We start from the raw sequence: 23,829 nt of genomic DNA, 5'->3' as shown, positions 1-23,829 counted from the left end.
AGTTCCGCGAAGAGGGACGGACCGAGCCAATGGCTCCTGTTCATTGGTGAAGGAGGATGAGAGGCCGCACCTTAGGGACAGGTTCTTGGGTATGGCGAGTAGGATTGGTTTATGCAGCGTCACGTGGAGGTTGTCCTGCGAAGCGCTCAGGAAGCTACTGCTGTGCCCTCTGCCGGAGCATACGCATGCGTCGAGGTCTCTGGACGCCGATTGGAGAGTGAGAGTCACAGGGCGGCGTACGGCGGCGGCCGGGGGCTTGGCCCGTGTGGCACGCGCCGCACGGCGAGGCCGCTGGTTGGCCGGCTGGAGTCCCGTGGGCCCTGGCCGCAGGCGGCGCGCGCCGGTGCGACGTCAACGCAGCTTGCTGCGTTCGCTGGGCTGCGTACCGCGGCCGGGCCGCGGCGGAGTCCTTCAGGGTTCGATCGGGCAGTTTGCTGGAAACCTTTGCGGCCGACATGGACAACTCTGGGAAGGAGGCGGAGGCGATGGCACTACTGGCCGAGGCGGAGCGCAAAGTGAAGAACTCTCAGTCCTTCTTCTCTGGCCTGTTCGGGTGAGAACCGGCCGAGGGGGTCGGGACCTAGGCTAAGAGGACGCAGGAGCCACGGCCCGAGCGGCGGGCTGGTCACCAGGGTTCGGGCGGCGGGGACAGGAGATTCCAGAGGGAGGTGACGGGGCCTAAGGCAGCAGAGCGCACGCAGGCCGAGGGCAGGCAGAAACAGCGGAAGGGATCTGGGCAGAGGATCCACAGACCGAGGCGACACCATCTTGAGGCCGGGAGGGGGACCCAGGCTGCAGACTGGTCAGGGGGCCGAAGGAGAACTGGGCCGAGGGAAGACGATCTGAGGCCTGAAGGGGACCAGCCCGAGTGGTTGAGAAAGCTGGGAGAAGACACCAGATGCAGAAGCCTTTGGAGTTCTAGGGGACGCAGTTTGAAGGGTTCCAGACCGTGTGTCGGGGCCTGGGGTTGAGGGCAGCTGCCTAAGGGACGTACCTTTGCAAGGCCGTGGGAGGGGTTTGTATGGACTCGGTGACGGAGGTGAGGGCGAAGGAGTCTGACATCAGGCACAGCGGCCTGGGTGATGCTGAGGGTGGTGAGTTCGGGTCTGAGTGTGTGAGGCGAGTGTGGCTCTGGTTAAGAGCGACTAGTGGCAGGGCTTTAGCTCAGTTTTTCCGCCGCCTGCCTCGAAAGTGCAAGTTCGTGAGTTCGATCCCCAGTACCATAAAAAAAAAAAAAAAAGAAAGAAAAAGAGCGACTAGTTCAGGAGACCTCAGCACACGACCTGGGGTTAGGATGTGGATGCCTGGGCAGAGAGGTCAAGACATGATTTGGCTTGGCCAGGGAGGAGGAGAGATGAAAGGCACAGATGAGAGAATGGAGAGAAACATGGGGGGGGGGGGTCAACGCCTGCTGTGTGGTCACGTCTGAAAGGGATGACTAGTATGTTTTAGAAGAGGGCCTGAAGGGAGTTGGGAGAAAGAACTAAAATTTGGGAGGTGGCAGACATTTCACGTAAAGTTCATGTCAGTTCATAAAAGTTGACTGTTCTTTGAAGAGTCCTAGTCACTTAGGAGCATCAAAAGCCTAGATTTTAAAATGTGACTCTGCAGCTTGCTCACGACCTTGGCTAAGTTGTGTAATTTCCAAGATAAAGGGGATCATTGCTAAATCTGACTTTAGAGGTTTACTTTGAGTATCAAATATGTGTAAAGTGCTTAGAATTGAGGCTGGCATGTGGTTAAAACTCTGACATTGTTGGGCTGGGGATTTAGCTCAGTGGTTCCTTCACTTGCCTCGCAAGTGCAAGGACCCGAGTTCGATCCCTAGTACCAAAAAAACAAAAACAAAAAACAACAAAAAACTCTAACATTGTCGCTAACCAGAGGGAAAGAAACTTGGAGTATGTAAGGAGCTGATGGACACCAAGGTGGGAGAGGCCTTGAGGGGGTCATAGGAGGGAGAGACCAGGAACCCTTGCGTGTGATGGGGAGGGGGAGAGAGGAGCTGAAAGGGAATGGAAAAGGGGTTCTGGGCCTTGGGGACTTAACAGCTAGAAGACACTTGAGGCTGGGCAGAGGAGGTAGAAGGGATCTGGGGAGGCTTAGGAGAGAAGCATGCTGAAGGAGGGTCCTGAAAGGGTCCGGGGGAGGCTGTGGAGACGGGAGGCCTGGGAAAGGGACTGGAGGTTTGGTAGAGAGGAAGATGTGGAACACATAGTCAGGAAGCAGAGAATGGCAGATGGGGAAGGTTGCCAGAAGGCTGGGGAAAGGCTTTGGGAGGAGGGCCTGGGAATTGGAAGAGACCATTAGAAGCCTGGCAGAGACTGGAAAGAAATGAAGAGAAGTGATTTGTGGTTGCATAATGTTTAGCAAAAGAACTTGAGGAATGTCAATGAATTGCCTGGTATAAAGAAACATCCAGGTCTAATGAGTTGTGCTGATTAGGTGAGGAATGTTTTATTTTAGAGGCTGAAAGTAGAGAATGGATATGTGTATGTATCTTTCTACTTCGCAAGGGGAGAAGTTCAAGTGCAGTGTTTGGGGGTGGGGCCCAGAGCTCAGTTTTCGTCAGTAGTTTTCCTGGTGGCGCTTGGTATCTCTCTAGTCCCTTTGGTCCAGAGATTTGTGTACAGTTGGGCTGTGTTTTCAGGGAGCAGCTCTTAGCCCTTGAGACACTTGCCACCTGGTGGAGAAGGCAAGATTAACACTGCAAAGTGCTAGTAAAGCAAAATTGTCAATGTAAAGAAGGCCTGAGTCTTGTCCTTTGTGTGGCTCCTGTGCTGAAGGGAAGCTGTGTGAACTAGATGTGGGCTCTTGGTGAGGAATAAGCTGGGCCCCAAGGAGCCGCAGGCCGTTGCTAAGGGAGCAGGGGCCTGGGAGGGCACCCTGGGTGGCAGGGCTGGTACAAAGAAAGGTTGGGTGTGACCTGCCCTGAGTGATGGGGAGATGGGAGGATCAAGATCCGAGGACTGAGGGGTGGCTTTGGAGAGGAAAGGTCTCCATCCAAGGGCAGACTAGAAGTTCTGGGGGTGCTGTGGTGGGGAGCAGCACTCCAGGCAGCGGGGACAGCTTGAGCAAGGCCAGAGGTGGGGTAGGCCTCATGAAGGTTTAATGGGAGCTCCTAGGGTGGACAGCTGAGACCTGTGAGCAGGGGCCAGGCTGGAGCAGTGGGGCAGCACTGGTGGCCCGGTCCTAGAGGATTCCCACTTGCCCTTTAGAAAGGACTGCAGCAGCTGTTGTGGGGGAGAGTGGTAGTGGGAGGCCACTGCAGTGATAGCGGAACCAGCAGATGATATCTGCTGAGTGCTCACTCTGCCTCTGAGTCAGGCCTGGGCCGGGCACTTAACCTTCCTTCTCTCCCTTCGTCCTCACGAAATCCCCACGGAGGTGGAGGAAGGGGGCTTAGAGAAGTCAGTTTAGCTGCCAGCACTGCAGTCAGTGGGAGAGACACATTGAGACCTAGCCTGTCAGCTTCCAGAACCCTCTCACAGGCCCACTGTCCCATGAGGCTCCTGCCCATCTCTGAGCACACTGGGGAAGGATGTTGGCAAACTGGTTTGGGAGCTACCACCTCCTAACCTCCAGAAAGTACTGAGACAGTGAGCAGGTGGGTTTCCAAGAGGCTTCAGGAAGGTTCCACTGGGGAGTGGCCAAGGCCAGCCTGGATCCGTGTGTCCAGGAGCTGGGGACATCCAGAGGTCAGTAGGCGAGGACTTCATTCTCTATGGGCAGGAGCTGGCCTCCCCCACCCGGGTTGAACATTTCACACCTGCCCTTCACTCCAGACCTGAGCTGGGGGAGCTGGGATGCAGCTCATTCTCAGTGCTTCTTCCTTCTTTTGGGAAACAGGGCAGCTTCCCAAAGTCAGAGGCCTCGCTCCTGTCCACCTGGCCACTTAGGCTCGCCCGCGCAGGGAGGGCAGCCTTTGCTCTTCCTTCCTCTCAGCTGTCTGATGCTAGCGGAGCTTTGTGGCACCAGCAGCCAGTGCAGGCGGGGCTCCCCACTTAGGAGATCAAAGGTTCCCATACCTTCCCTAGTGGGGGGGGGGAGCAGCACAAACTTGTGCTTTGCGCTGAAAGTACCATGAAAGCGATGGTGGGTAAAGGAGAGGGGAGAGTCGGACGCTTGTTTCACCTGCTTCCTGCTCCAGTCTGCTGAGGGTCCAGAGCCTTCTGTGCTGGGCCCCCTTGCCGCTGTACAGGCTCTGAATGCCAGTTCTGTTCTCTGGGCTCTCGTCCCTGACACCTCCCTTCCACCGTCCCCTACAAAACCCAGAATGAACACTTCTGTCCCCTTGGATTCCTGTGGTAGAGTGGTCCTAAGGAGTGAGGAGAGGATGCACAGAGCTTGGTGAGAGCGGGCTTGGCCCTGGTGGTACTCAGCAGTTGCTAGCGTCGTTATTGGAAGCTGGAGGTGCTGGGAAATAGGAGTGACAAGGTGTTCTGTATACAAACAGCATGTTCCTAAAGATCAGTATGTGTTGGCAAGTCAGTTCCTGTCTGAACTGCCTGAGGGCACCAGGGCACCAGAAGCCAGGGGCGCTGGCTTTGTGAGCAAAGGTGGCTGCTCGGGCTGGGGAGGACGTCCTTGTACAGGGCCTGCTGGGCTCACAGCTGGCCTTCCAGCTTTGTGTCCAGCCCCTTCCACCTGCAGGCACTCCCAGTGTCCTTTCTAGTGTGTGTCATGTGAGTCACCAAGACCCACAACCGAAAAGTCAGCACCACTTACCCGGTCTCAGCGTCAAGTCTTTCCTGAAGGGAGGCAAGGATTCTAGGGGCATCTGAGATCCTGGCTTTCTCCGTGGGTGGGACCTTGCTGCCTGGTTGTACAGGTGACAAATAAGGGACTTTCTGCCTGTCTTTTGAGGAACTGAAACATTCGTTCTGGAGCTGTGATGAAGTGTGATCCTGTTGGGGACCAGAGGGTCAGTGTGTAAGAAACTTGGGAGGAGCTGAGCATGGTAGCACATGCCTGTAATCCCAGCACTCGAGGAGGCTGAGACAGGAGGACTGCAAGTTTGAGCCCAGCCTGGGCAATTTAGCGAGATCCTGTCTCAAATCTAAAAAAGGGGGGTGGGGTGGAGGATATAGCTCAGCGTGAAGGCCCTCAGTTCAGTTCTCAAGTACTGAGAAGGAAGGAAGGAACATCACATAGAGGGTAGAGGCTAGGGGTGTAGGCCACTGATTGAGCACATGCTTAGTACATGTGAACCCCTGGGTTCCCTCCCCAAGCACTACAAAAAAGGAAACACAAGCAAAACATGGGAGGCCAGGGAAAGCAGCAGCAGTGGTCCTTGTTGCTGAGCTGAGAATCTAGAGGAGTGATGGTCCCACGGATAAGTGCCCTTGTCCTCCATCATCCTCAGGGGATTGGTTTCAATACCCTCACCCCAGTGTGGATACCAGAATGTGCCCAGGCTGCAGTCTCTGAAGTGCGTATGTAGTATTTGCGTAAAGCTGTGTACAGTGTCCCGTGGACCTTAAGTCATCTCTAAGTTTCCTGTAATAACTAATGTAAATGCCAGAGAAATACTTATTGCACTGCATTGTTTCGAGAACAGTGACAAGGAAAAATGTCTGTACATGCTCAGAATAGGTGCAGTTTTTTAAAGTAGTTTTGATCTATCTGTAGTTCAAACTGTGGACACTGAACCCAAGGATACAGGGCTGACTGTTATCAGTATCATGAGCTGGGGCCAGGGTGGTGGAACACCTAGGACTCTGCAACTGAAGGCAGGGGTGTTAAAGCTGTGTCTAGGTGTCACCCTAAAGCCTCGCAGTCATGGGTGGGCTTTTCTGAGGTGGCTGGATCTAGAGTGTGTGATGCTGGGATCAAGGGTGTGTGATTACCAAATCAGTCCACTGATTGGCTTGGCATAGTTCTGGGTGTAGTTCATGGGAAGGCCCTCCCTAGGTGTGAGCCTGTATAGAATATAGTGGACATAAAGAGGGCTGTTTGTCACTTCCTGCTTCTTCACTACTTCACTGCTTTGCTGCCTTCTGCCTGCCATGAACTCTTTCTCTGCCATGCCACCTTGCCTTGGAGCCAGCCGACTATGGACTGAAACCTTTACAAACTGTGAGCTAGAGTAAACCTTTCTTCCTTTAACTTTGGGTATCAGGTATTTCGTCTCAGCAACGAGAAGTGTAACTAAGACAAGGGGCAACACTTAGCTGATGTGGAGGTGGAAGAGTTGGAACCCATGCTGACCCAGAAGTGGAAGTAGTTAAACTAGGATCTGTGCTCTGTGGTGAGAATGACACACATTCACACAGTACTTGTGGCTGGGCAAGGTGAGGCTTATTCCTAGTGACAGAGGAGGAAACCGATGCTAGCAAGTAAGGAGCTGGCTCTGGGCCCCAGGCCTTCTGGCCACTCTCAGGGTGGCTCTGAGAGGCTGGCACCCTCTGAGCTCCTTTCTCCTGCATATAGAGGCAGCCTTTTGAGTACCTGCTTCGTGCTGCGCTCCATGGCAGGAATTGAGTCCGGTCTTCTCCACAGCTAAAGACACTGGGGCTGAGGGTCCCCAGCCTGAGGTTACACTCAGCCAAGTGCCGGAATCAGACGCTGCCCAGGTCTCTACCTCTTCCCCTGAGAGCCCAAGGTGACTTCAGCACGGGGCGGTTTGCTTGGGGTGTTTAATTCTTTTGTCCCTGGCGAACCCCTACCCCGTGAGGGGTTAGCACTTGCTCGTGCCAAAGGCGCAGAGGCCTTGGGGATCCTGAGCTCTGACAGTGCCAGCGCCATCAGCAGAGTGGCGTGGCCAGCAGCTCATCCCACGCGTGCCTTCACTGTCTCATGCTCAGGAGGGAGCGGCCTCATGGAACCTCCACTTTCTCGGTGAGGCTCAGCATGGCTCAGCAGAAAGCAGAGACCACCTGAGGAAAGAAAGAGGGCAGCCCGGGCTGTCTCATTTGAAGGAAGTATGGAGACAGTCAGGGACATGGTTTACCCACCTCGTTTTCCAGAGGACTCTTGGATGCTCAGTGAGGTAGAGGCCAGGGCCGCAGAGGATCTCCAGGCCCGAAGGCCCCAAGGCCCCTTTCCCAGCCCTGCCACTTCCTGCAGTGTCAGTTTGGGCAGGGTCTCTGTGCCCCAGCGCCTTCTGTGAAGCAGGATATTGAGGCCCCAGGATCCTGGACTTGCTTCTTCAGGTGGGCACCTCAGTCACTCAGCACCCAGCTTCCCCGCTGTGAAGAGGCACAGCTTGGTTGGAGCCGTGCTGCAAGGCATGTAAGGGCAGGGCAGGCCTTGGGTCCCTCATCCTCCCTGAGGCTACTGGCTGGTGATCAAGCCAGTGGGCCAGTGGCTGTGGCTGCTGCTGAGGGAGAGAGTGTCAGACCCAGAATGGGGGAGTCGGACAATCTGTCCTTCTGGTTCTTAGGGACCTCCAAGTGGGTGTGGCAGGTGACACATTTCTTGGAGCCAGGAAGTACCCCGGGGCTGGAGAGAGGGAGGTTTCGACTGCCCTGCAGAACCCCCTGGCCCATTCCTGCCTCGGCTGTGCTTTCCTGGCAGTGCTCACCCTCCATATGGCAATTGCTGGAGGTTGGTGGCTGCGCCTGGGAGACCTGAGACTGCTTCCTCCGCGCTGGGGGGGAGCGTGCAGAGTGGTAATTATAGACAGCCCTCCGCCAGGCTGGCCCAAACCAGTTCCCTCGTTCCCAGTGTGGCTCAGAGCCGTGGGATGGGAAGAGTACAGCAGAGGCAGCTTGGAGGAGGTCAGTGGGGGCGGGACTGTCAGCTGTCACATGCACAGCCCCCAGGCCCTGCAGCAGGAGGCCCAGGGAGCTTTTCTGGGTCTTGTGCAGGAGGCAGAGGGAGAAGGCCTGGCCTCTTTCCCCAGAGGCTTGTGGGTACCCAGGAGGCCACCTCAGATGGGCGCACAAGCCCAGCTGAGCCACGTTAGGAAGCCTGGGGTCAACCATGTGGAGAGACAGCTTGGTAGAGCAGTGGAGCCAGGGACATCTTCCTTCTGCTCACTTTCCTGTTAAGTTAAATAGGCCCTAAATCCTCATCCTGTCCTCCAGCATGGTGGGTTCCCTGCCTGCCCCTGTTGTTAAGTTAAATAGGCCCTAAATCCTCATCCTGTCCTCCAGCGTGGTGGGTTCCTTGCCTGCCCTTCTGGCCTCTATTCTTGCTGCTCCCTGCACCATAACCATCCTGGCCCACTTTTCTTCCTTGAACTTGCCAAGTGTGTTCCTGATTCAGGCCTTTGCACATGCTGTGACCACTGCCTGGTATGTTCTTTCCTTTTCCCATGGGTTGCTCCTTAGTCACTGAAGACTAGGGGTCAAGCTCAGATATGCATTGGCCAGGATCTGCCAGTTAACCCTCTGCGAGTCACTTTCCCCTCTGGGGACTTCCTTCATCTCTAGCAGCAAATGCTGGCACCCCAGAGATACACTCTTGTCAACTGGCCTTGCCGCAGGAGCTGTCAGGACCAGAGTATTCAGGGGCGGGGAAGGCAGGCCGGGAGCCTGTGCAGGTGTTAATCCCCTGGCTTTTCCGCTCTGCAGCTTAGGCCGGGAGCAGAGTTTCAGCCCAGGCAGCTGACAGCCTTTGTGTACTCTGTCGCCTTGAGCCCAGACATACCTGTCCTGGCTGACACTGCTCATTGTTGCTCACTAGCTTTGGGTCTCTCAGTTTCTGCTCTGCTGGAAGCCTGAGCTCTTTCAGAGGATGCCTGGGGCTGCATAGGACTAGGGTATGCCTACAAAGGGGAAGGGTGAACTGGCAGGCTGTGGGATGGGCAGACCCATGATGAAAATCTGAACATGGCCCTTTAAGAGAACATTCCGGGAGCTGAGTGTGTGTAGCTCAGTGGTAGAGCGCTTGCCTGGCATGTGCAGTTCCATTCCCAGCATCACAGAAAAAGAGCATTTGGAGGGAGAAGGACCTCCTGAAGTGTTTTGAATTCTCCTCTGCCAGAAGCTTAGGAATGTTTCTCACCTCCACAGCCAGGAGGAGGCCCTGAAGAAGTTGACTACCTGGGGGTCGGTGTGGGTGAGCCTGGAAGAGCACATGGTTCAGTGCCACTTCCTGGGGACAGCAGAGGGTAGACTCCATCCGAGGAAGAACTTTGCTTCGCTGGTGTGATTGGGATTCAGGAGCCAGGACTCTAGCCTCTGCCGCCCTGCCTGCCCCACCTCTGTATTCATTGGCTGACATGGTGGGGACCCCCCCCGCCCCATTTTTCCATCCCAGACTTGCTCAGTCATCTGAATCACCTGGGACCCCAAAAATCCCAGCTCCTTGGGAGGTGAGGGCAGGAGGATTGTAAATTGGAGGCTGCCTGGGCAACTTAGTAAGACCCTGTCTGACACTAAAAGTTAAAAGGAGGAGGTCTGGGGATATCTGGGAGTACGGGAGGAGGGGAAGCCCAATTCCAGGCCTACCCAGACCTACTGTGCACCATCTCCGGGACTGCTGTGGGGCTGGGTGGCTGCACCCACAGTGTCGCATTGGACCCCACAGCTGTGGTGGGCATGGGCAGGTGGCCAGGGCAGTATTGGCCAACTGACGTGAGCGAGGTAGGACAGTGAAGACAATGCGTGTAGCTCTTTTCTTTTTTTTCCCTCCCTCAGTACCGGGGATTGAACTCGGGTCCTTGCGCTTGCGAGGCAGGTGGCAGAACCACTGAGCTATATCCCCGACCCGCGTGTAGTTCTTAAATGGGAAGCACCCCTCTTTTCCCTTTTAAAGAAGTAACGCAGCTGTTATATCATTGTGGGAGGAACTTGGTAGGACTCCTGAGGGTGTGAATTTTATTCTCCTGGTTACGAGAGCGAGAGGAGTTGCATTAGTTATGTAGACCACAGACCTCATGGCCCAGGCTTGGTTGGATTTGGGGGTGGAACAGATGGAGGATAAAAGTAGGGACTTTGGGGTTGAAGTCCTAATGAAGCGCCCCCCCAAGTTAGGAAGAGGTTTGTATGTGTTGCTTGGAGGTTGAGAAATCAGGGTAAAGCGGCACACAGAGAGTTCCTTTTGTTTTTCAAAAAACACATGCCCCTGGGGCAGGGATTTAGCTCAGTGGTTGCGTGGCCTGCCTTGCAAGCTCAAGGACCCGAGTTCGATCCCCGGTACCCAAAAAACACAATAAAACACGTGCCTCTGTCGCTGGAGGTGCAGCTCAGTGGTAGAGCACTTTCCTAGCATGCATGGGGCCCGAGGTGCCATACACAGCACAAAATTAAAAGAAAACAAAACCTTATTATTTCGCTCAGGACACTACGGCAGTTTTTTGAGGGCGGCTTTGCCTTTCAGGTAATGCTGTGCCGAATGTCCTTGTGACTTTTCTGATTCGTTTCATAGGATAAATGGCTAGAAATGTAATTCACTGTGGGACCACAGGGTTAAATATAAAGACTCATGGTAAAATATACTTTTTTCTTGAGTAGATAAAATGTGCAGGTGGTGAAAGCAATTAGATGGACCTATGAAGGTGTGCAGTGAGTAAGTCTGCCTCCCACACCTGGCTCCAGTGCTGTAAACCCCGCCTTAGAGAAAAATGCTGTTACTAGCTTTTTGTATTTGTCCAGAAATATTCTGTGTTTATATAAACATGTATGTTTCTATTCTTTTCACCCTCTATTTTCCTCTTTTTATTTTTATTTATTTATTTTTGGCACACAAATGAGGGCATTTTATATTTACATCTTACAGTAGTGTGTCTCAGTGTAGCTGCACTGTGTTGTATCTGCTCGGTCCAGAATGGGTAATGACAAACTTGTAGGGTGGTGGGTACTATGAGGAACAGTGGCTGTGTGCAAGGCCCAGGATCCGGGAACTGGGGAAGCAGCAAGGTGTCGACAGCTGGGCTGATCCCCCCAGAATGCACTGCAGGCTTTGGGGAAGAGGCACTAGCAGAGTACCTGGCACCCACTGGTCACCCTGACACCCAGGCAGGTCATGGAAGAGGCTTTGGGTATGGAGGTCAGGAAGCCCCCACCAAGAGCAAATGGCTACACCAGTGTGGCTTCAGGGAGGGCACCACAGCCGTGCTGCCTGTGCAGATGGTGCCTTTGTGTGCAGGACGGGGAGGCCACTCGGTGGGCTGCGGGGGTGGCTTCTCAGAGGCGTAGGGGGAGGACGCATCTCCACTATCACTGGGGCAGAATGTGTGCTCTTTCTCATACCAGACTAAATAGTCTCCTTATCTATTTTCCTTTTTCTTTTTCCCCAGAGGCTCATCTAAAATAGAGGAAGCATGCGAAATCTATGCCAGAGCAGCGAACATGTTCAAAATGGCCAAAAACTGGAGTGGTATGTGCTGTCTGCTACAGCGCTTCCTTCCCTCCCCTCAGCTCCCTGTCCGCCGGCCTGGCCCTGCAGGCCCCACTGCCCACTTCTAGTGGGGTATTGGCCCCTTTGGTCCAGGGGGAAGGATGTAGATCTAGGAAGGATAGAAAGGAGAGAGATGATGCTGTTGATCACTCAGTCCTGAGGGACCCACGAGGATGAGTTCTTTGTCAGATTTCTCCCTAAATTGAGAATTTTGGGTTTCCTGGAAACAACTCCATCTTGCTTCCATCAGAATCCAAATTCTGGGCTGGGGCACACACAAGAGGTTCCAATCATAACATTAATGACAGCCATCGTTTATGGGGCCCTTTACTATCTGTCATGCATAATTTAATTGCCTCATCTCAGCAAGCCTGGGGATGCCATTAATATCCCCATTTACAGACCAAGAAACTGAGGTTTGGCTCAGCACCTGCGAAGGCTACCATGACGAGTAGGCAGCACAGCCAGGATTCAGAAACTGGCAGAATCTGCTGTCAGTGGCCCGGCGATTCCCCCAAGGCAGCAGGCTCCTGAAAGGCCGAGCGTGGGGGGTCTGGTTTGGGGAGCTGTAGGGGACCAGTGCACTGAATCCCATTAGCACTGACTTCATAATGCAGCTCCCAGTGTCAGCAAGATTGAATCAAGGAAATGGAGCACAAGACAGTTTGGGAACCTGGGGAGAATGTTTGGACATTGATGAACCTGGGAGTGGGTGGGCCGCAGAGGTTCTGGGTAGACACAGTCCTCACCATGGCTTGAGAACCCCATCAGCTGGTTTCCTGAAAATTAGAAGAGCTTTCCGTGATGTTCAACAAAACGCATGGTACATATGGCCAAGTGCTGCATGTATTTTTATGCTCCCAAGCTGATTTAAAGGACCTTAAGAAATGCCTATTTTTCAGTTACATATATGTTGCTTTTCCCCTAAAATGAGTTACCATCCCTGCTTTAACAATTCGAACAGAAGTCTTGGGCCACTTTCTCCCTGTTAGCATCCATCTTCCTTGAAATTTAGGGCTCAGATTTGGAGCTGTCAGTGAGATCACAGAGTGAAGCTCCAGAGCGGGGGGGCCCTGATGCCTCCAGAGCTGGCTTAGGAGACGTCTGGACAGAATGGCTGAGGACCCACAGAAAGTGGCTGTGTGTACAAGAGCTCAGGGCAGGTGGAACTTATAGGCACTTTCCTGCGTGTACAGAAGCTATTTTCCCTTCTGGATTGCCACTTTTTTGCCACACACACACATGCACACACACACGCCTCACAGCACAGTGCTCTGGCCGGTGCACAGTGGGGCAGAAGCACAGGGCTTGAGGATTCAGCAGGAAGAGCATTGTGGAGTTGTAGGGGAAAGAAATAGGACTGGGAAAGAGGGACAGGTGGACAGGTATTAGGTAACTTAATCTCATGTGCCCCTTCTTCCTGGACCCCCGCTCTGGGCCTGTCCCCCATCGCCCAGCCTCCACTTTGCCTCCAGCAGAGAGGACTGCTGAGGCAATGGGTGCTGGAGCCGCTTCACCTTGCTTTCCTGTCCTTCGACACTCTCATCTCTGCCTGCCTTGTCCTCGGACCTTTACAAGTGGTGGCCCAGGAGATGTTGGCAAAGCCAGGGCGAAGGACGTGGGCTCAACTGGGGCTCTGGTGGATCACCAGGAGCCACCTGTCTGGGCTTCTGCTGGGCTTGTTCGCCTGGGCCAGTCCCGACCTCTCTCTGGGCCTCCTTCCGTGTTCTTGAGAGCCCGACCCCCGTCCTGGGCAGTGTCTGTATGCAGCCCCCAAAGCTGGGCCTCTCTTTTCTCTTCCAGCTGCTGGAAACGCTTTCTGCCAGGCTGCCCAGCTTCACCTGCAGCTCCAGAGCAAGCACGACGCGGCCACCTGCTTTGTGGATGCCGGTAATGCCTTCAAGAAAGCTGACCCCCAAGGTGAGGGCCACTGGGGCCACACACTGATCACCAGAGCAGCTGAGCATTCTCGAAGTCCTCGGGTGTCCAAGTGAATCTGGGTTTTTCCAGTAGCCAACATGTGACAGGCTGGAGGCACAGAGAGCCTGAACTTCAGAACTGGCTCCCCTCCTGCAGCTGGCACTCTGTACTGCTCCAGTCCTGCCTCCCTCCCCTGGGATGCACAGCCTGTCGCTCCCCTTCGAGCATTTGGGAGTGGGAGTTACATTTCAGACCCTCCGCCTGCCAGGGATCGAGGCAAAGCTGTTCTGTTGTCAGAATTAACATGCAGAAGGGAGCGGGGGCGTTCTAAGACCAGCCAGGTAGGAGTCGCTGCTGAAAAAGGAGCGGAAATTATCCTAACCTGGCTTCCCTATGCCCTGGGGAGAAAATCAGTGAGAACAGAGCCTCAGATCCAGTTGCCAGAGAACAAGTTCCTTAAAGCGAGAGCGTGTGGGGACAGCAGCTCGGTTGGGAAGACAGTCTCCACTGGGCTGGTCCTGAGGCAGAAGCCCAGCTCGTGGCCCCCAGATGCTGGGATTTTGTGCGGTGGGAATTTTGCTTTTATTATTTATTTTTGTGTAGTGCTGGGGATGGAATCCAGGGCCTTTGCATGCTGAGCACGTGCTCTGCCACTGAGCTACATCGCCAACCTTGGGATTTTTGTCTTTTAAAATCTTAGGGCCAGACATAGATTCTAACTTTTAATTTTAACAAAGATTTTTTTTTTTGGTTTTGGTATCGCGGATCGAACTCGGGTCCTTGCGCTTGCGCAGCAGGCAGCGGAACCACTGAGCTAAATCCCCGACCCACAGAGACATTTAACATGCTATCTCTTGTCACTGTCCTCTCAGGAGAGTAGAGAATTCTTTTTTAAGGAGATACTTATCTTGGAACAAAGGCCGGTCCTTGGTCCTTGCCAGGAGAGGCCGTTTTGCGGCCGAGAACAGGTTTCTCTGCAGCCCTCAAGTGCTGCCTCACGTAGTCTGGGTCTCTGCTGGATCCTGACTGTGACAAGGCCAGTTCCCTGTGAGAGAGCCGTCTCTCTATGGACCAGGAACCGGCCCCTCCTTCTCAGCTGGCATCTCATAGATGTGGGGCTAAGTGGTCACGTGGTGGGGCTTGGGCCAGACAGGCTCAGAGGGAACGGCCCTGTGATTGGTGGGCTACAGCAGACTTCGTGGGTGACTTGGTGACCCGATGCAACACTGGGTTTGTTTTCGGGCTGGAGTTACCCTAGGAATCTCTTGTCCTCCACAGAGCCTTCCCCCCAGCCTTTCCTTCTGCTCCCTGGGGAACTGGTTGGCGTGGTGATGCTGCCTAGCATCTGTGACGCTCAGCTGCTGCCCCATCCGGAGTGACTGGAAAGACTTGTTTCTGGGGTGGCAGCTGCCAGGCTGCCTGATGTATGTGCACCATGTGCGCTTTCAGCAGACCCTGCTCTTCCTGCAGGCAGGCCTGGCGTGATGTGCTTGCACTGATCCCTCCCCTTGGCCTTGGTAGCAGAGTGTTGCACGGAATTGGCCAAGGAGGCTCAGAGCAATGGAAGGGCATTGAGGTTGCCAACCTGGGTGCCGAGGACTTGGCTGGGGGCCTCTCAGGAAGGGGAGGACACAGCTGTGACAAAATAGCCCGATCGCGTGCAGGCAGCCCCAGCACTAGTGCTGAGCAGCCCTGCTGACTCCAGGTTCCCTCCCTGGTCTCTCCCTGGTTGCAGCGAGCTGGGGTGTGACCAGTCCAGGTGTGAGCATATTTGCATGGAGGTGACAGCTGCTTTGTGTCTGGGGTCAGGGTGCACAGAGAAGGGCGCAGCAGTTGAGTGATATCTGGGAAGAGCATGACCTTGGGCAAGACACTTCCCCTCTTGAGGCTGTGTTCTGTCCTGTGTTAAAGCACGGGTCTACCATGAGCCCACGCACAGATCTGCCCAGTGTGGCGACGGCCCTGTGTGCTCAAGGTCCAGCGAGGTGTGCAGCCCCTGCTTTGTGAAGTGGAGCTCTGCCTGCCTAGTTTGCCCTAGCTGGGGTCTTCCCTGCCGGTCTCCTCCCCAGCCCAGACAGCCTTGTCCAGCCTTGTGTCCTGGAGGGTCTCCCCAGCTATCTCCTTCAGATTGGCTCTTCATCCTGCTGCTGCACTTGCCTTCTGTGGAGAGAGCTGCTGCCCCATGCTGGCTGGTGCTGCCCGTGCTGCCAGGGCTTCCTTGGTCTCCTTACCACTGCCCACTGCTCTAGGTGGACTCTGGGCAGGAGGCCCCTTCCCTGGCTGACCTGGTCGCTGGGGCCTGGCACAGGGAGTGGTCCAGCCCCCACTTGTCCTGCCCCTCGTGTGCTGTCACTTGCTGGGTGCCTAGTACTTACCAGACACTTGCATCTTCTAATGCACCCCACTTCCTGGCTCAGTTCTGTGACTTGTCCCTATTTCATTGAAGAAAAGGGACAGGCTGAGCCCCGGGAGTGATGGAAGGCTGCAGCTAGGTGCAACCTGGGGGCAGGGGAGTGACAGTCTCAGGCTGGAGAGAGCTCAGCAGGCAGACTGAAGGGAGCGGGGACAGACCACGGATGCCCTGAGCCTGGGGACCCAAGATAAGCCCAGTGGCAGTGAGTGTCAGGTGCTCATCTGGGAGCTGGCCAGCGTGTCAGCTGGCAGCCTGCCACTTTCCAGGACAGCTGTTCCCGGAGCGAGGAGCTGGCACAGAGAAGCCTTAGCCCTGAGAATCCATGTTCCTCCCCCGCTGCCGCTGTAGGGGCCGAGCCTCACTGACAGTACCCTGGGTGGCAGGCTGGGAGCAGCTGCTTCTCTTGCTGGGGTGCAGCCTTTGCCACATCGGCCCACAGGGGGTCAGGACAGGGAGCCCATGAGTGGCTGGGTCCCAGTGGGGGCTGCTGCCGCCGCCTCCTCCTCCCCAGCATCGGCCCAGTTGGCTGCTGAGCATCCTTCTGGACCTGCTTGGTTACAGAACGTGTGTGTACGTAAGAGGATTAACACTGTTCTAGGCTCCTGTTTTGTTGACATGTCTGCTCCCTTTGTGCCTCCTCTGCCCGCTTTACCCCTTTTCCTACTCCCTCAGGCTCCCAGCTGAAAGCCTGGAGCCTTACTGAATGGTGCACGTTCTTTGGGCCCCCAGAGGCTTTTCAGAATTGGATGGAATCTACACACTCCTGGAGCGACACTCACCACTTTGTGCATTACATCCAGGGACATTTGGAGACTGCTCAGAGCCTCTGTCTTCCCGGTGGCGTTGGCGTCCTCCAGGGTGTCCAGGGATGTCCAGGAACTGGGGAAAGCCCTAAGCCTCCCAGGCCCTCTGCCCTCTGCCCCCCTCATCCTCCCTCCCCAGCAGCCTTTTGAGATGCACTAAAATGATGTTTTTTAAAATTCTACCCTGAGAGCTCATTTCTATCTGCTAGAAATTGCCACCCACTCATGCTTTTCTCTCCTCCAAATAACTTGTCAAAAAAAAAAAAAGCCTTTTCCCAAATTTAAAATCTTGCAAGAGATAGTACAACAAAGGTAGCCCAGCTCCTCCTCTCAGCACCGTCTTGGGGTGTTTTTTGGTGAACCTTGCAATTGGAGGAGCTGGTGGGTGGCAGGCCAGGGTGGGGAGCACTGAGAGCAGAGGACTTTGCCAGCCACCTGCCCAGGGCAGGGCAGGGTAGGTTGTGCACCCAGTCTCCCACCTGGAGATCCAGGGCACTGGTGCGGGGCGCACTCTGCTCAGGAGACCTGCAGTGACATTGGCCGAGTCCCAGAGAGCCTGGGCATCTGCCACCCCAGGATGGCCTCACCTTCGCCCTTGGCAGCAGCAGCTTTGTCCTCAGAGAGCAGGGCCTTGGCAGGTGGCTCAAAACACCTGTGGGAGCCTGGCTGTGCCCTGTCCCTGTAACTGCCAGGGAGCTGGTGGCACAGTGGCAGCCCGAGAGAAGGGCTCCCCCGGAAACATTACCAGCAGTTCCTGGTGTGCAGAGAAAATCAGTCTGGCCAGGTTTCCTAGGCTCAGGGCTCCTCCACCTTCTCCTGGTCCGCAGAGCTGGGGCACAGCCCTGGCAGCCCTGGGCACGCTGCTCCCTGCTGGTCCGGTCCTCTGTGGTGACTTCACTCTGGTTTCTCCTCCCCGCATCCCCTTTTCTCTTCCCAGAGGCCATCAGCTGTTTGATGAGAGCCATCGAGATTTACACAGACATGGTAAGGGGCCCCATTAGTGTCCCTTGCATTAGCACCCCCAGCAGGGTTCTTGTCTTCCAGCAGAGCAGGTGGGGCAGTTGGAGCCCAAGGGAATTTGGCAACCTAAGTTGGGCTAGTGGTCCCTCCTTCTGCCCTGCCTCCACCGTCCATGGCCGTCATGCTTTTCATTTGTTGGAGTTACGGTTCCTGGAGTATGTGTGTGTATGTGTGCGCGCGTGTGTGATTCCTTCTCCACCTTCCCCACCATCTGAGTAGCAATTCCCAGTAGTGCAAAAGGCCAGGCTGGGCAGGAAGCTCCTGCTGTGGGCCACCTCTGTCAGCCCAACCCTTTTGCTGTGCTCAGAGCAGGGCTGCAGCAACTGACCTCACAGCTGTAGCAGGGTCACTTGCTGAGCCAGACGCTGTGGGCAGTTGACTTCCTGCCCCGCTGCTCTGCAGTCTGTGCATGTGAGGGTTGTGGCTTGCCGAGGGACACAGGCCTACCAGCAGGAGTTTTGGAGACCCAGTCTGGCTGGACGCAGGGCCTTGGCTTTCCATTGCCCTTGCAAAGGGTGTGTACCAGGGGCCAGAGGCATGCAGAGGGTGCCTGGTGTGTTGGACCTTGAGGACCCCTCGGGGCGTGCTGGGCATGCGCAGGGGTGGCTGCAGGATGGGGCACTGGCCTGTGGAAAGCAGGCTCCATGGCCATACAGGAAGAGTGGGGACTTGCAACCCTCAGTCCTGGTTTGGCAAAGCCATTTACCCGGTGACTCTGGGGCAGGCTCCACCCAGCCCTTCCACACACATCACCTTTGGCATCTGCCCCGTGCACCTGCACCTCATAGACAGGGTGGAAACAGGCCAAGGCACGGGGGCTGGCCGAGGTGCCCAGGGCAGCAGGGCCCCCATCCTGGTGGCGAGTCCTCATGCCGTCTCTGCAGGGCTCACTCATATGTGCTGAGGGCAGGAGCTGAGGGGTCGGAGTGAGGGGCCCTGCACCAGGGAGAGTCACGGGCCCCCTCTGTCCACAGGGCCGATTCACAATCGCAGCCAAGCACCACATCTCCATTGCTGAGATCTATGAGACAGAGCTTGTGGACATTGAGAAGGTGAGTAGGTGACGGCTAGGACCGGGGCCTCCTGGTGTTGACTGAGCCTGGGCCCAGCTGTGTCCTAGCAGGAGCGGCCGAGGGGGTGGAAGGCCGCGACCTCCAGACCACAGCTTTGTGTCTCCCCAGGCCATCGCGCACTATGAGCAGTCTGCAGACTACTACAAAGGCGAGGAGTCCAACAGGTAGCCCTGGCCCTGTGCCCACTCCTCTGTGACGCAGGGCCCGCCACCCTCCCCTCAAGCCCCTCTCCTCCCGCAGCTCAGCCAACAAGTGTCTGCTGAAGGTGGCTGGCTATGCCGCCCAGCTGGAGCAGTACCAGAAAGCCATCGACATCTACGAGCAGGTGTGCCGCAAGCCCTGCCCGGTCTGTCCACCTCCCCTGCTCCATCCCTGCTCCCCTCCATGCAGCCCTCACCCTGCACTCACCTAGCTGACAGCTAATCCACTCACACCCTGTTCGCTGTCCCCGCCTCTCCTGGGCACTGCCCTGAGGCCCCAGAGCAAGGCAGCCTTGCAGAACCATGGGGAGGGTGGCCAGGGTGCCAGAGCGGGGTCCCTCGTCCTCAGTGGGAGGCAGAGCCTGGGCCCCCCTCTGCCCTGTGGGAAGGGGAGCAGCTGTTGCCGTGAGAAAGGCAGCAGCTGGCCCCGAGGGAGGGGGAGGGGGCAGGTGCTGTCCCTCTGCCCATTGCGTGCCAACTTCCCATGGGGCCTGACAGCAAGATGCCTCCTCCCTGCCATCCTGGGCACCTCAGGAGGCCCGTGGACATTCAGCTCCCCTCCCATGGGTACCCTGGCCCTGGTCACTCATGCTCGAGATCCCTCCCTGGGCTGGTCCCTGGCCCACTGCCCTGGGGTCCTAGCCTCACCCCAGGTACAGACCCACCTTCCTATTGGCCCTTGGGTTGCCTGTCCTGAGCTCACAGTGCCACCTCTATGTGGCCACAGGTGGGGACCACCGCCATGGACAGCCCCCTGCTCAAGTACAGCGCCAAGGACTACTTCTTCAAGGCGGCACTCTGCCACTTCTGCATTGACTCGCTCAACGCCAAGGTGAGCCAGCCAGAGCACCCCTCTAGCCACCTGGTCACCTCTCTTGGCAGAGGGGCCGCCTCAGACCAGAAGCCCTGGCTGTCACCATGGGATTCACCCCAGTATCCCTGTCACACCCTGGAGGCCTTTGAGTTCCCAGCTCCTGGCTGACTCAGGGCCAGGCCCTTTCCCTCATGGGTGCAGTTTTTAATTCATCCTATGAAGCAGCACTGCTGTCAGCCCGTCGTGCCGATGGAGACGCCAAGGCTGAGTTCCCTGCTGAAAGTGCGTGGCTGGTCTGCAGCCCAGCAGCCCAGATCTCTGACCGTGGGATGGCTGTGGCCGAGACCCAGGCTGCATGCCCATCCTCACTCTGAGTGGCCAGTGGGAAAGCACCGGGGAGCTGATGTGAAGTCTGCTCGCCTTGCTGGAGTTCCCTGCCCAGACCACAGGGGCTCTGCAGGGCCCAGGGCTCCCTCACGTCTGCCACCCTACTTCCTGCTGGCAGGGCAGCTGAGAACTTGGGGTTATTCAGACTGAGAGGGGTTTGAACCCAGCCTGGTCTGTGCTAGGCAGTGCTCTCCTGAGCCACCCCAGCCCCCGAGCTTGGGTTTTATCTCCACCTGGTCACCGGTGCCCTCTCTGGGGCTGTTTCCCCACCTTCAGAATGGGCTCAGCATCATTCCAGCCCCCCAGGTCCTTGCAAGGGTTAAATGTGCAGTGCCCAGCCCTTGGCCTGGCGTGAAAATATGCCCCTTTGTCCCCTTCCCTGGCACAGGCAGGCAGGGAGGTGCTGGGCACCTGCCCAGGAAACCCTCTCCCTCCCTGCAGCCATCTCCGCAGCCAGCCTGGTGCTGAGCTCAGCCCCATGGAGGTGCTGCCAGGCACAGAGCCAGGTGACAGTGGAGGGCAGCTGGGGAGGAGTGCAGAGCTGACTCAGGGCTGCCAGAGCACCCCAGTTCACTGCCCCACTGGACCTCTGTCTCCGGTGGCCCCTGTGCTAGCTTGTCCTCTCCTTCCTTCCCTGCTGCCCAGCTGGCTGTCCAGAAGTACGAGGAGCTGTTCCCAGCCTTCTCTGATTCCCGGGAATGCAAGCTGATGAAAGTGAGCGGGGGACTTGGGGAGAAGGGTGGGACACACCCACCTGGCCCTAGTGTGGAGCAGCTGGCCGGCTGGGGGTGCCGGGCTCCAAGATTTGTCCAGTGGCTCCCCAGCACTTTTATGTTGTTTCCTTTCTCTGCTGCTTGTGGATGAGAGTGGCCAGGGGTGGCGCTAGGGACAGGGCTGGAGGCTGGGGTTCTGACTCCTGCTGTCTCCTGTCTGTGGGGGACCCCCGTTCCTGCTCAGCCCTTGGCGCTAACCCAGCCCAGGCTCTGCCTCACAAGCCTCACCCATCCTTCTCTTTGCTCACAGAAGTTGTTAGAAGCCCACGAGGAGCAGAATGTGGACAGCTACACAGAGTCGGTGAGTGGCCTGGCAGGCACATGGGTCTCCGGGGCAGGCTGCCCTCCTCTATCACGTCCTCCCTCCAGTTTTGTTTTTTTCCAGTCTCTGGCCTCCGGGCCCTGGCTATGATTCCCCTTTCCTCATCACCCTCCAGAGTCCCCACAAGTAGCCCCAGGAGTTACAGGGAATGTTGGCCACATCTGTAGATGGTGCGCTGAGGTTGGGGAGGGAAAGGCCCCTGGGGTTCACACCCCATCTCTCTGCCTGGAAAGCCATGGTCTCTGCACCCCTCCAAGTTCCCTAGGGAGACCAGTGGGCTGGCTCAGGTTGGGTGCTGTGGGTACCCCAGGAGGAGCAGGTGGGCAGCAGAGAGAAAGAAAGGAGCCGAGGACTCCCCCTCTCCCCGGGGAGCCCTCACCCTGCCAGTGTGGACCTCTCTCCCTTTCTTGGCTGTGTGCTGAACACTCTGGAACTCAGCTGTATCCAGTTCGGATTGCAGTTCAGTTCTCCAGTCTCTCCCTGGCCTCCAGGAATTTAAGCCCCTAATGAGGATAGACAACCTGTCACACTCCACCTGCCCAAGGGGGCAGGGCTTGAGGGAGGGCCGGGCACAAAGGGCCTGAGGGACAGACTCTGCTCACATCTCCAGGCCTCCAGTCCACCCTTAAACAAGGAGGCTGGGCTTTTTTTTTCTTTTTTAAACTACAGTTTTCCCCCAGAGGAAATGTTAGCCCTGTGGTAGTAAAGACATAAAAGGCAGCTTCCCCACTGGTGTCCCCATGCTCCCTCTCAGAGACCAGGGAGATGGGGACCAGATAGCTCAGGCTGTGGGGCTGGGGTGGCAGGGCTGGGGTGGCAGGGCTGAGGCTGGGCTCGATGGCCTCCTCTGTGCTGGTAGGTGAAGGAGTACGACGCCATCTCTCGGCTGGACCAGTGGCTCACCACCATGCTCCTGCGCATCAAGAAGACCATCCAGGGCGAGGAGGAGGACCTGCGCTAGGCCACCACCTCCCATCCCTGCTCGTCTGGTCTGCAGCAGAGGGAGCTGGGCTGAGACTTCCACCTTCCTCCTGGCCCAGCCAGGGAGTCCCACAGGCCGCTCAGCAGCACCTCGGGCCGCCAGAGGCCAGGCCACTGTCCAGTCACCTCTGTTCTTGCTACATCCCTCACCCCTGCCTGTCTATTTAAGCCCCTAACGGTGTCCTCCACCCTGAAACCAGCTGTAGGAATCTGATTCAGACCTCCTGTGTGGGTGCTGCTAGGAGTCAGAGGCCAGCATTTGGTCCCCAGCACCTGACCAGCTGAGTTGAGTGGCTGGTTTCTGCCCCTACTTTGGCCTGTGGCAGAGCTCAGCCCAAGCGGCCACTGAGCCCTGCTCTCACCGCCAGGGGTGGCTACCCCTGCACCCTGGCCTCCTGCAGCCCCAACCTCTCAGGTTAGACCAGGGCTCTGGAGCCACCCTGCAATGCTCCTCCCCTGTGCTTGAGGTTTGGTCTGGTGGTTGGAAGCTCCAGATGCCCCAAGAAGGAAAATAAAAATCCCCACTTTTGCATGAGTCTCTTCCTCCTCGCCCCTGCTCCCCTCAGCCCTGTGGGGTGTGGAAAAGATTGACCCAGAGATGGGCTGGATGGGCCTGCAGCAGAGATGCAAGGTGGTGGGTTGGGAGGAGCCCAGGCTGGGCACTGGGCGCCAGAGCAGTGTTCATGCCCTTCCTGTGGGCCCGGAGCCTGGGGCCTGGGATTCCTCAGGGATCCTGAGCCACAGGTGGATAGAAGGTAACAGCTAGCAGCACTGTTTGGTGGAGGGGGCTGGAGGAGGCCCGTGACTCTCCTGTCCCTCATCCACACTCCCCTGGAAGGCAAGCTGAATGCCCCAATGACAGTTGTCCCATCTCTCTCTGGTGGGCAAAGTATGAGGCCTAGTGGGAGGAGACACGGAGCCCTTTGCCCAGCAAAAGTGGGCAAGAAGCAGCCACTTCAGCCACACGTCGTCATCGGGTTGCCCGAGAGTTGAGTGAGCACCCTGGTACCTGCACTCCCTGGGCTGTGTGCCTTCCCCCTGGGGGGTGTCCTGGCCACAGGAGTCAGAGTGTCACAGCAAGATGGGTATCAGGTGAGCAGGGGGAGCAGTCATGGGAGGGGAGTTCCCATGTCCATAGCATGGCCCGTCCCCAAAACTGCCCTGTTTGTCCCCTCCAACACTCCCCCCATCAGTTAGAAATGGCTCCCCTGAGCTCATGAAGCCTCCTGAGACCAGGGGTTGGTCACCAGTCAGTTGGTGCCTTAGTGGAACTGGCAGGCGACAAGGGTGTACCCTCTCCGTGCAAGGGGGGTCCAGTGACAGATCACTCAAGGTGGCATGGGCAGTTGGCTGCACTACGTATGGTGTGCACAGGGTCTGCAAATGATGTACAATGTGCACAGGGTCTCCATGCCTTTCCTGTCATTCCAGGGACAGGACGCACACAGGAGCCCCAGGATCCTCCAGGAGAAGGGCTAGTTTGCAGCCTGTCACCACCACTCACTATGGTGCCAGCCAAGGACTCACCTCCTGAGTCCCCACTTCACCCTGTGGAGTGGACGATAAATCTGCAGAGCGCTTGCAAGGATTCTGTTAAACATTTGTGACTGATACTGTGCCATCATATTAAAGCTCAATAAATGAACCAGGGGGAGTAACAGCAGGCCTCTGCAGAGTGATTGTTTAGGAATCAAGAACTGGGGCCAACGAGACTGTCACCACACAGGCACTCGGTAAAGGAGGTGGTTATTTGCCACCAGGAGAGATGGTTGGATCTTTTCTCCTGGGGTAGAAACACATTTCCCACTTTAAAAGGTGATGTTAAAATTACGAA

General features: G+C 56.5%; 1 protein-coding gene across 1 annotated transcript; it reads left to right on the top strand.

Annotated features, from left to right (window-relative positions):
• Positions 1-158: 158 nt before the first annotated feature.
• Positions 159-22,525, top strand: Napa (NSF attachment protein alpha). Its single transcript, XM_004867044.4, has 11 exons — positions 159-553; positions 11,189-11,268; positions 13,093-13,209; positions 17,363-17,409; positions 18,420-18,497; positions 18,627-18,682; positions 18,759-18,843; positions 19,446-19,550; positions 20,565-20,633; positions 20,943-20,993; positions 21,874-22,525. Exons 1-11 carry the CDS (start codon positions 456-458, stop codon positions 21,973-21,975), a joined length of 888 nt encoding a protein of 295 aa, XP_004867101.1. The 5' UTR covers positions 159-455; the 3' UTR covers positions 21,976-22,525.
• The last annotated feature ends 1,304 nt before the right edge of the window (positions 22,526-23,829 follow it).

Source organism: Heterocephalus glaber, unplaced genomic scaffold (genome assembly GCF_053883595.1).
Source record: "Heterocephalus glaber isolate CG9 unplaced genomic scaffold, H.glaber_assembly_v1.0 deba00001744, whole genome shotgun sequence".
NCBI lineage: Eukaryota > Metazoa > Chordata > Mammalia > Rodentia > Bathyergidae > Heterocephalus > Heterocephalus glaber.
The sequence above is the reverse complement of the archived record's forward strand: the minus strand, read 5'-3'. Positions and strand labels throughout refer to the sequence as shown.

Excerpts from the sequence above, each read along its gene's own strand:
- Napa (XM_004867044.4), top strand. The coding sequence starts at position 456 with ATGGACAACTCTGGGAAGGAGGCGGAGGCGATGGCACTACTGGCCGAG. Across the intron at positions 11,269-13,092 it reads AATGGCCAAAAACTGGAGTG|CTGCTGGAAACGCTTTCTGC; the intron begins GTATGTGCTGTC and ends TTTCTCTTCCAG. Across the intron at positions 18,844-19,445 it reads CCATCGACATCTACGAGCAG|GTGGGGACCACCGCCATGGA; the intron begins GTGTGCCGCAAG and ends ATGTGGCCACAG.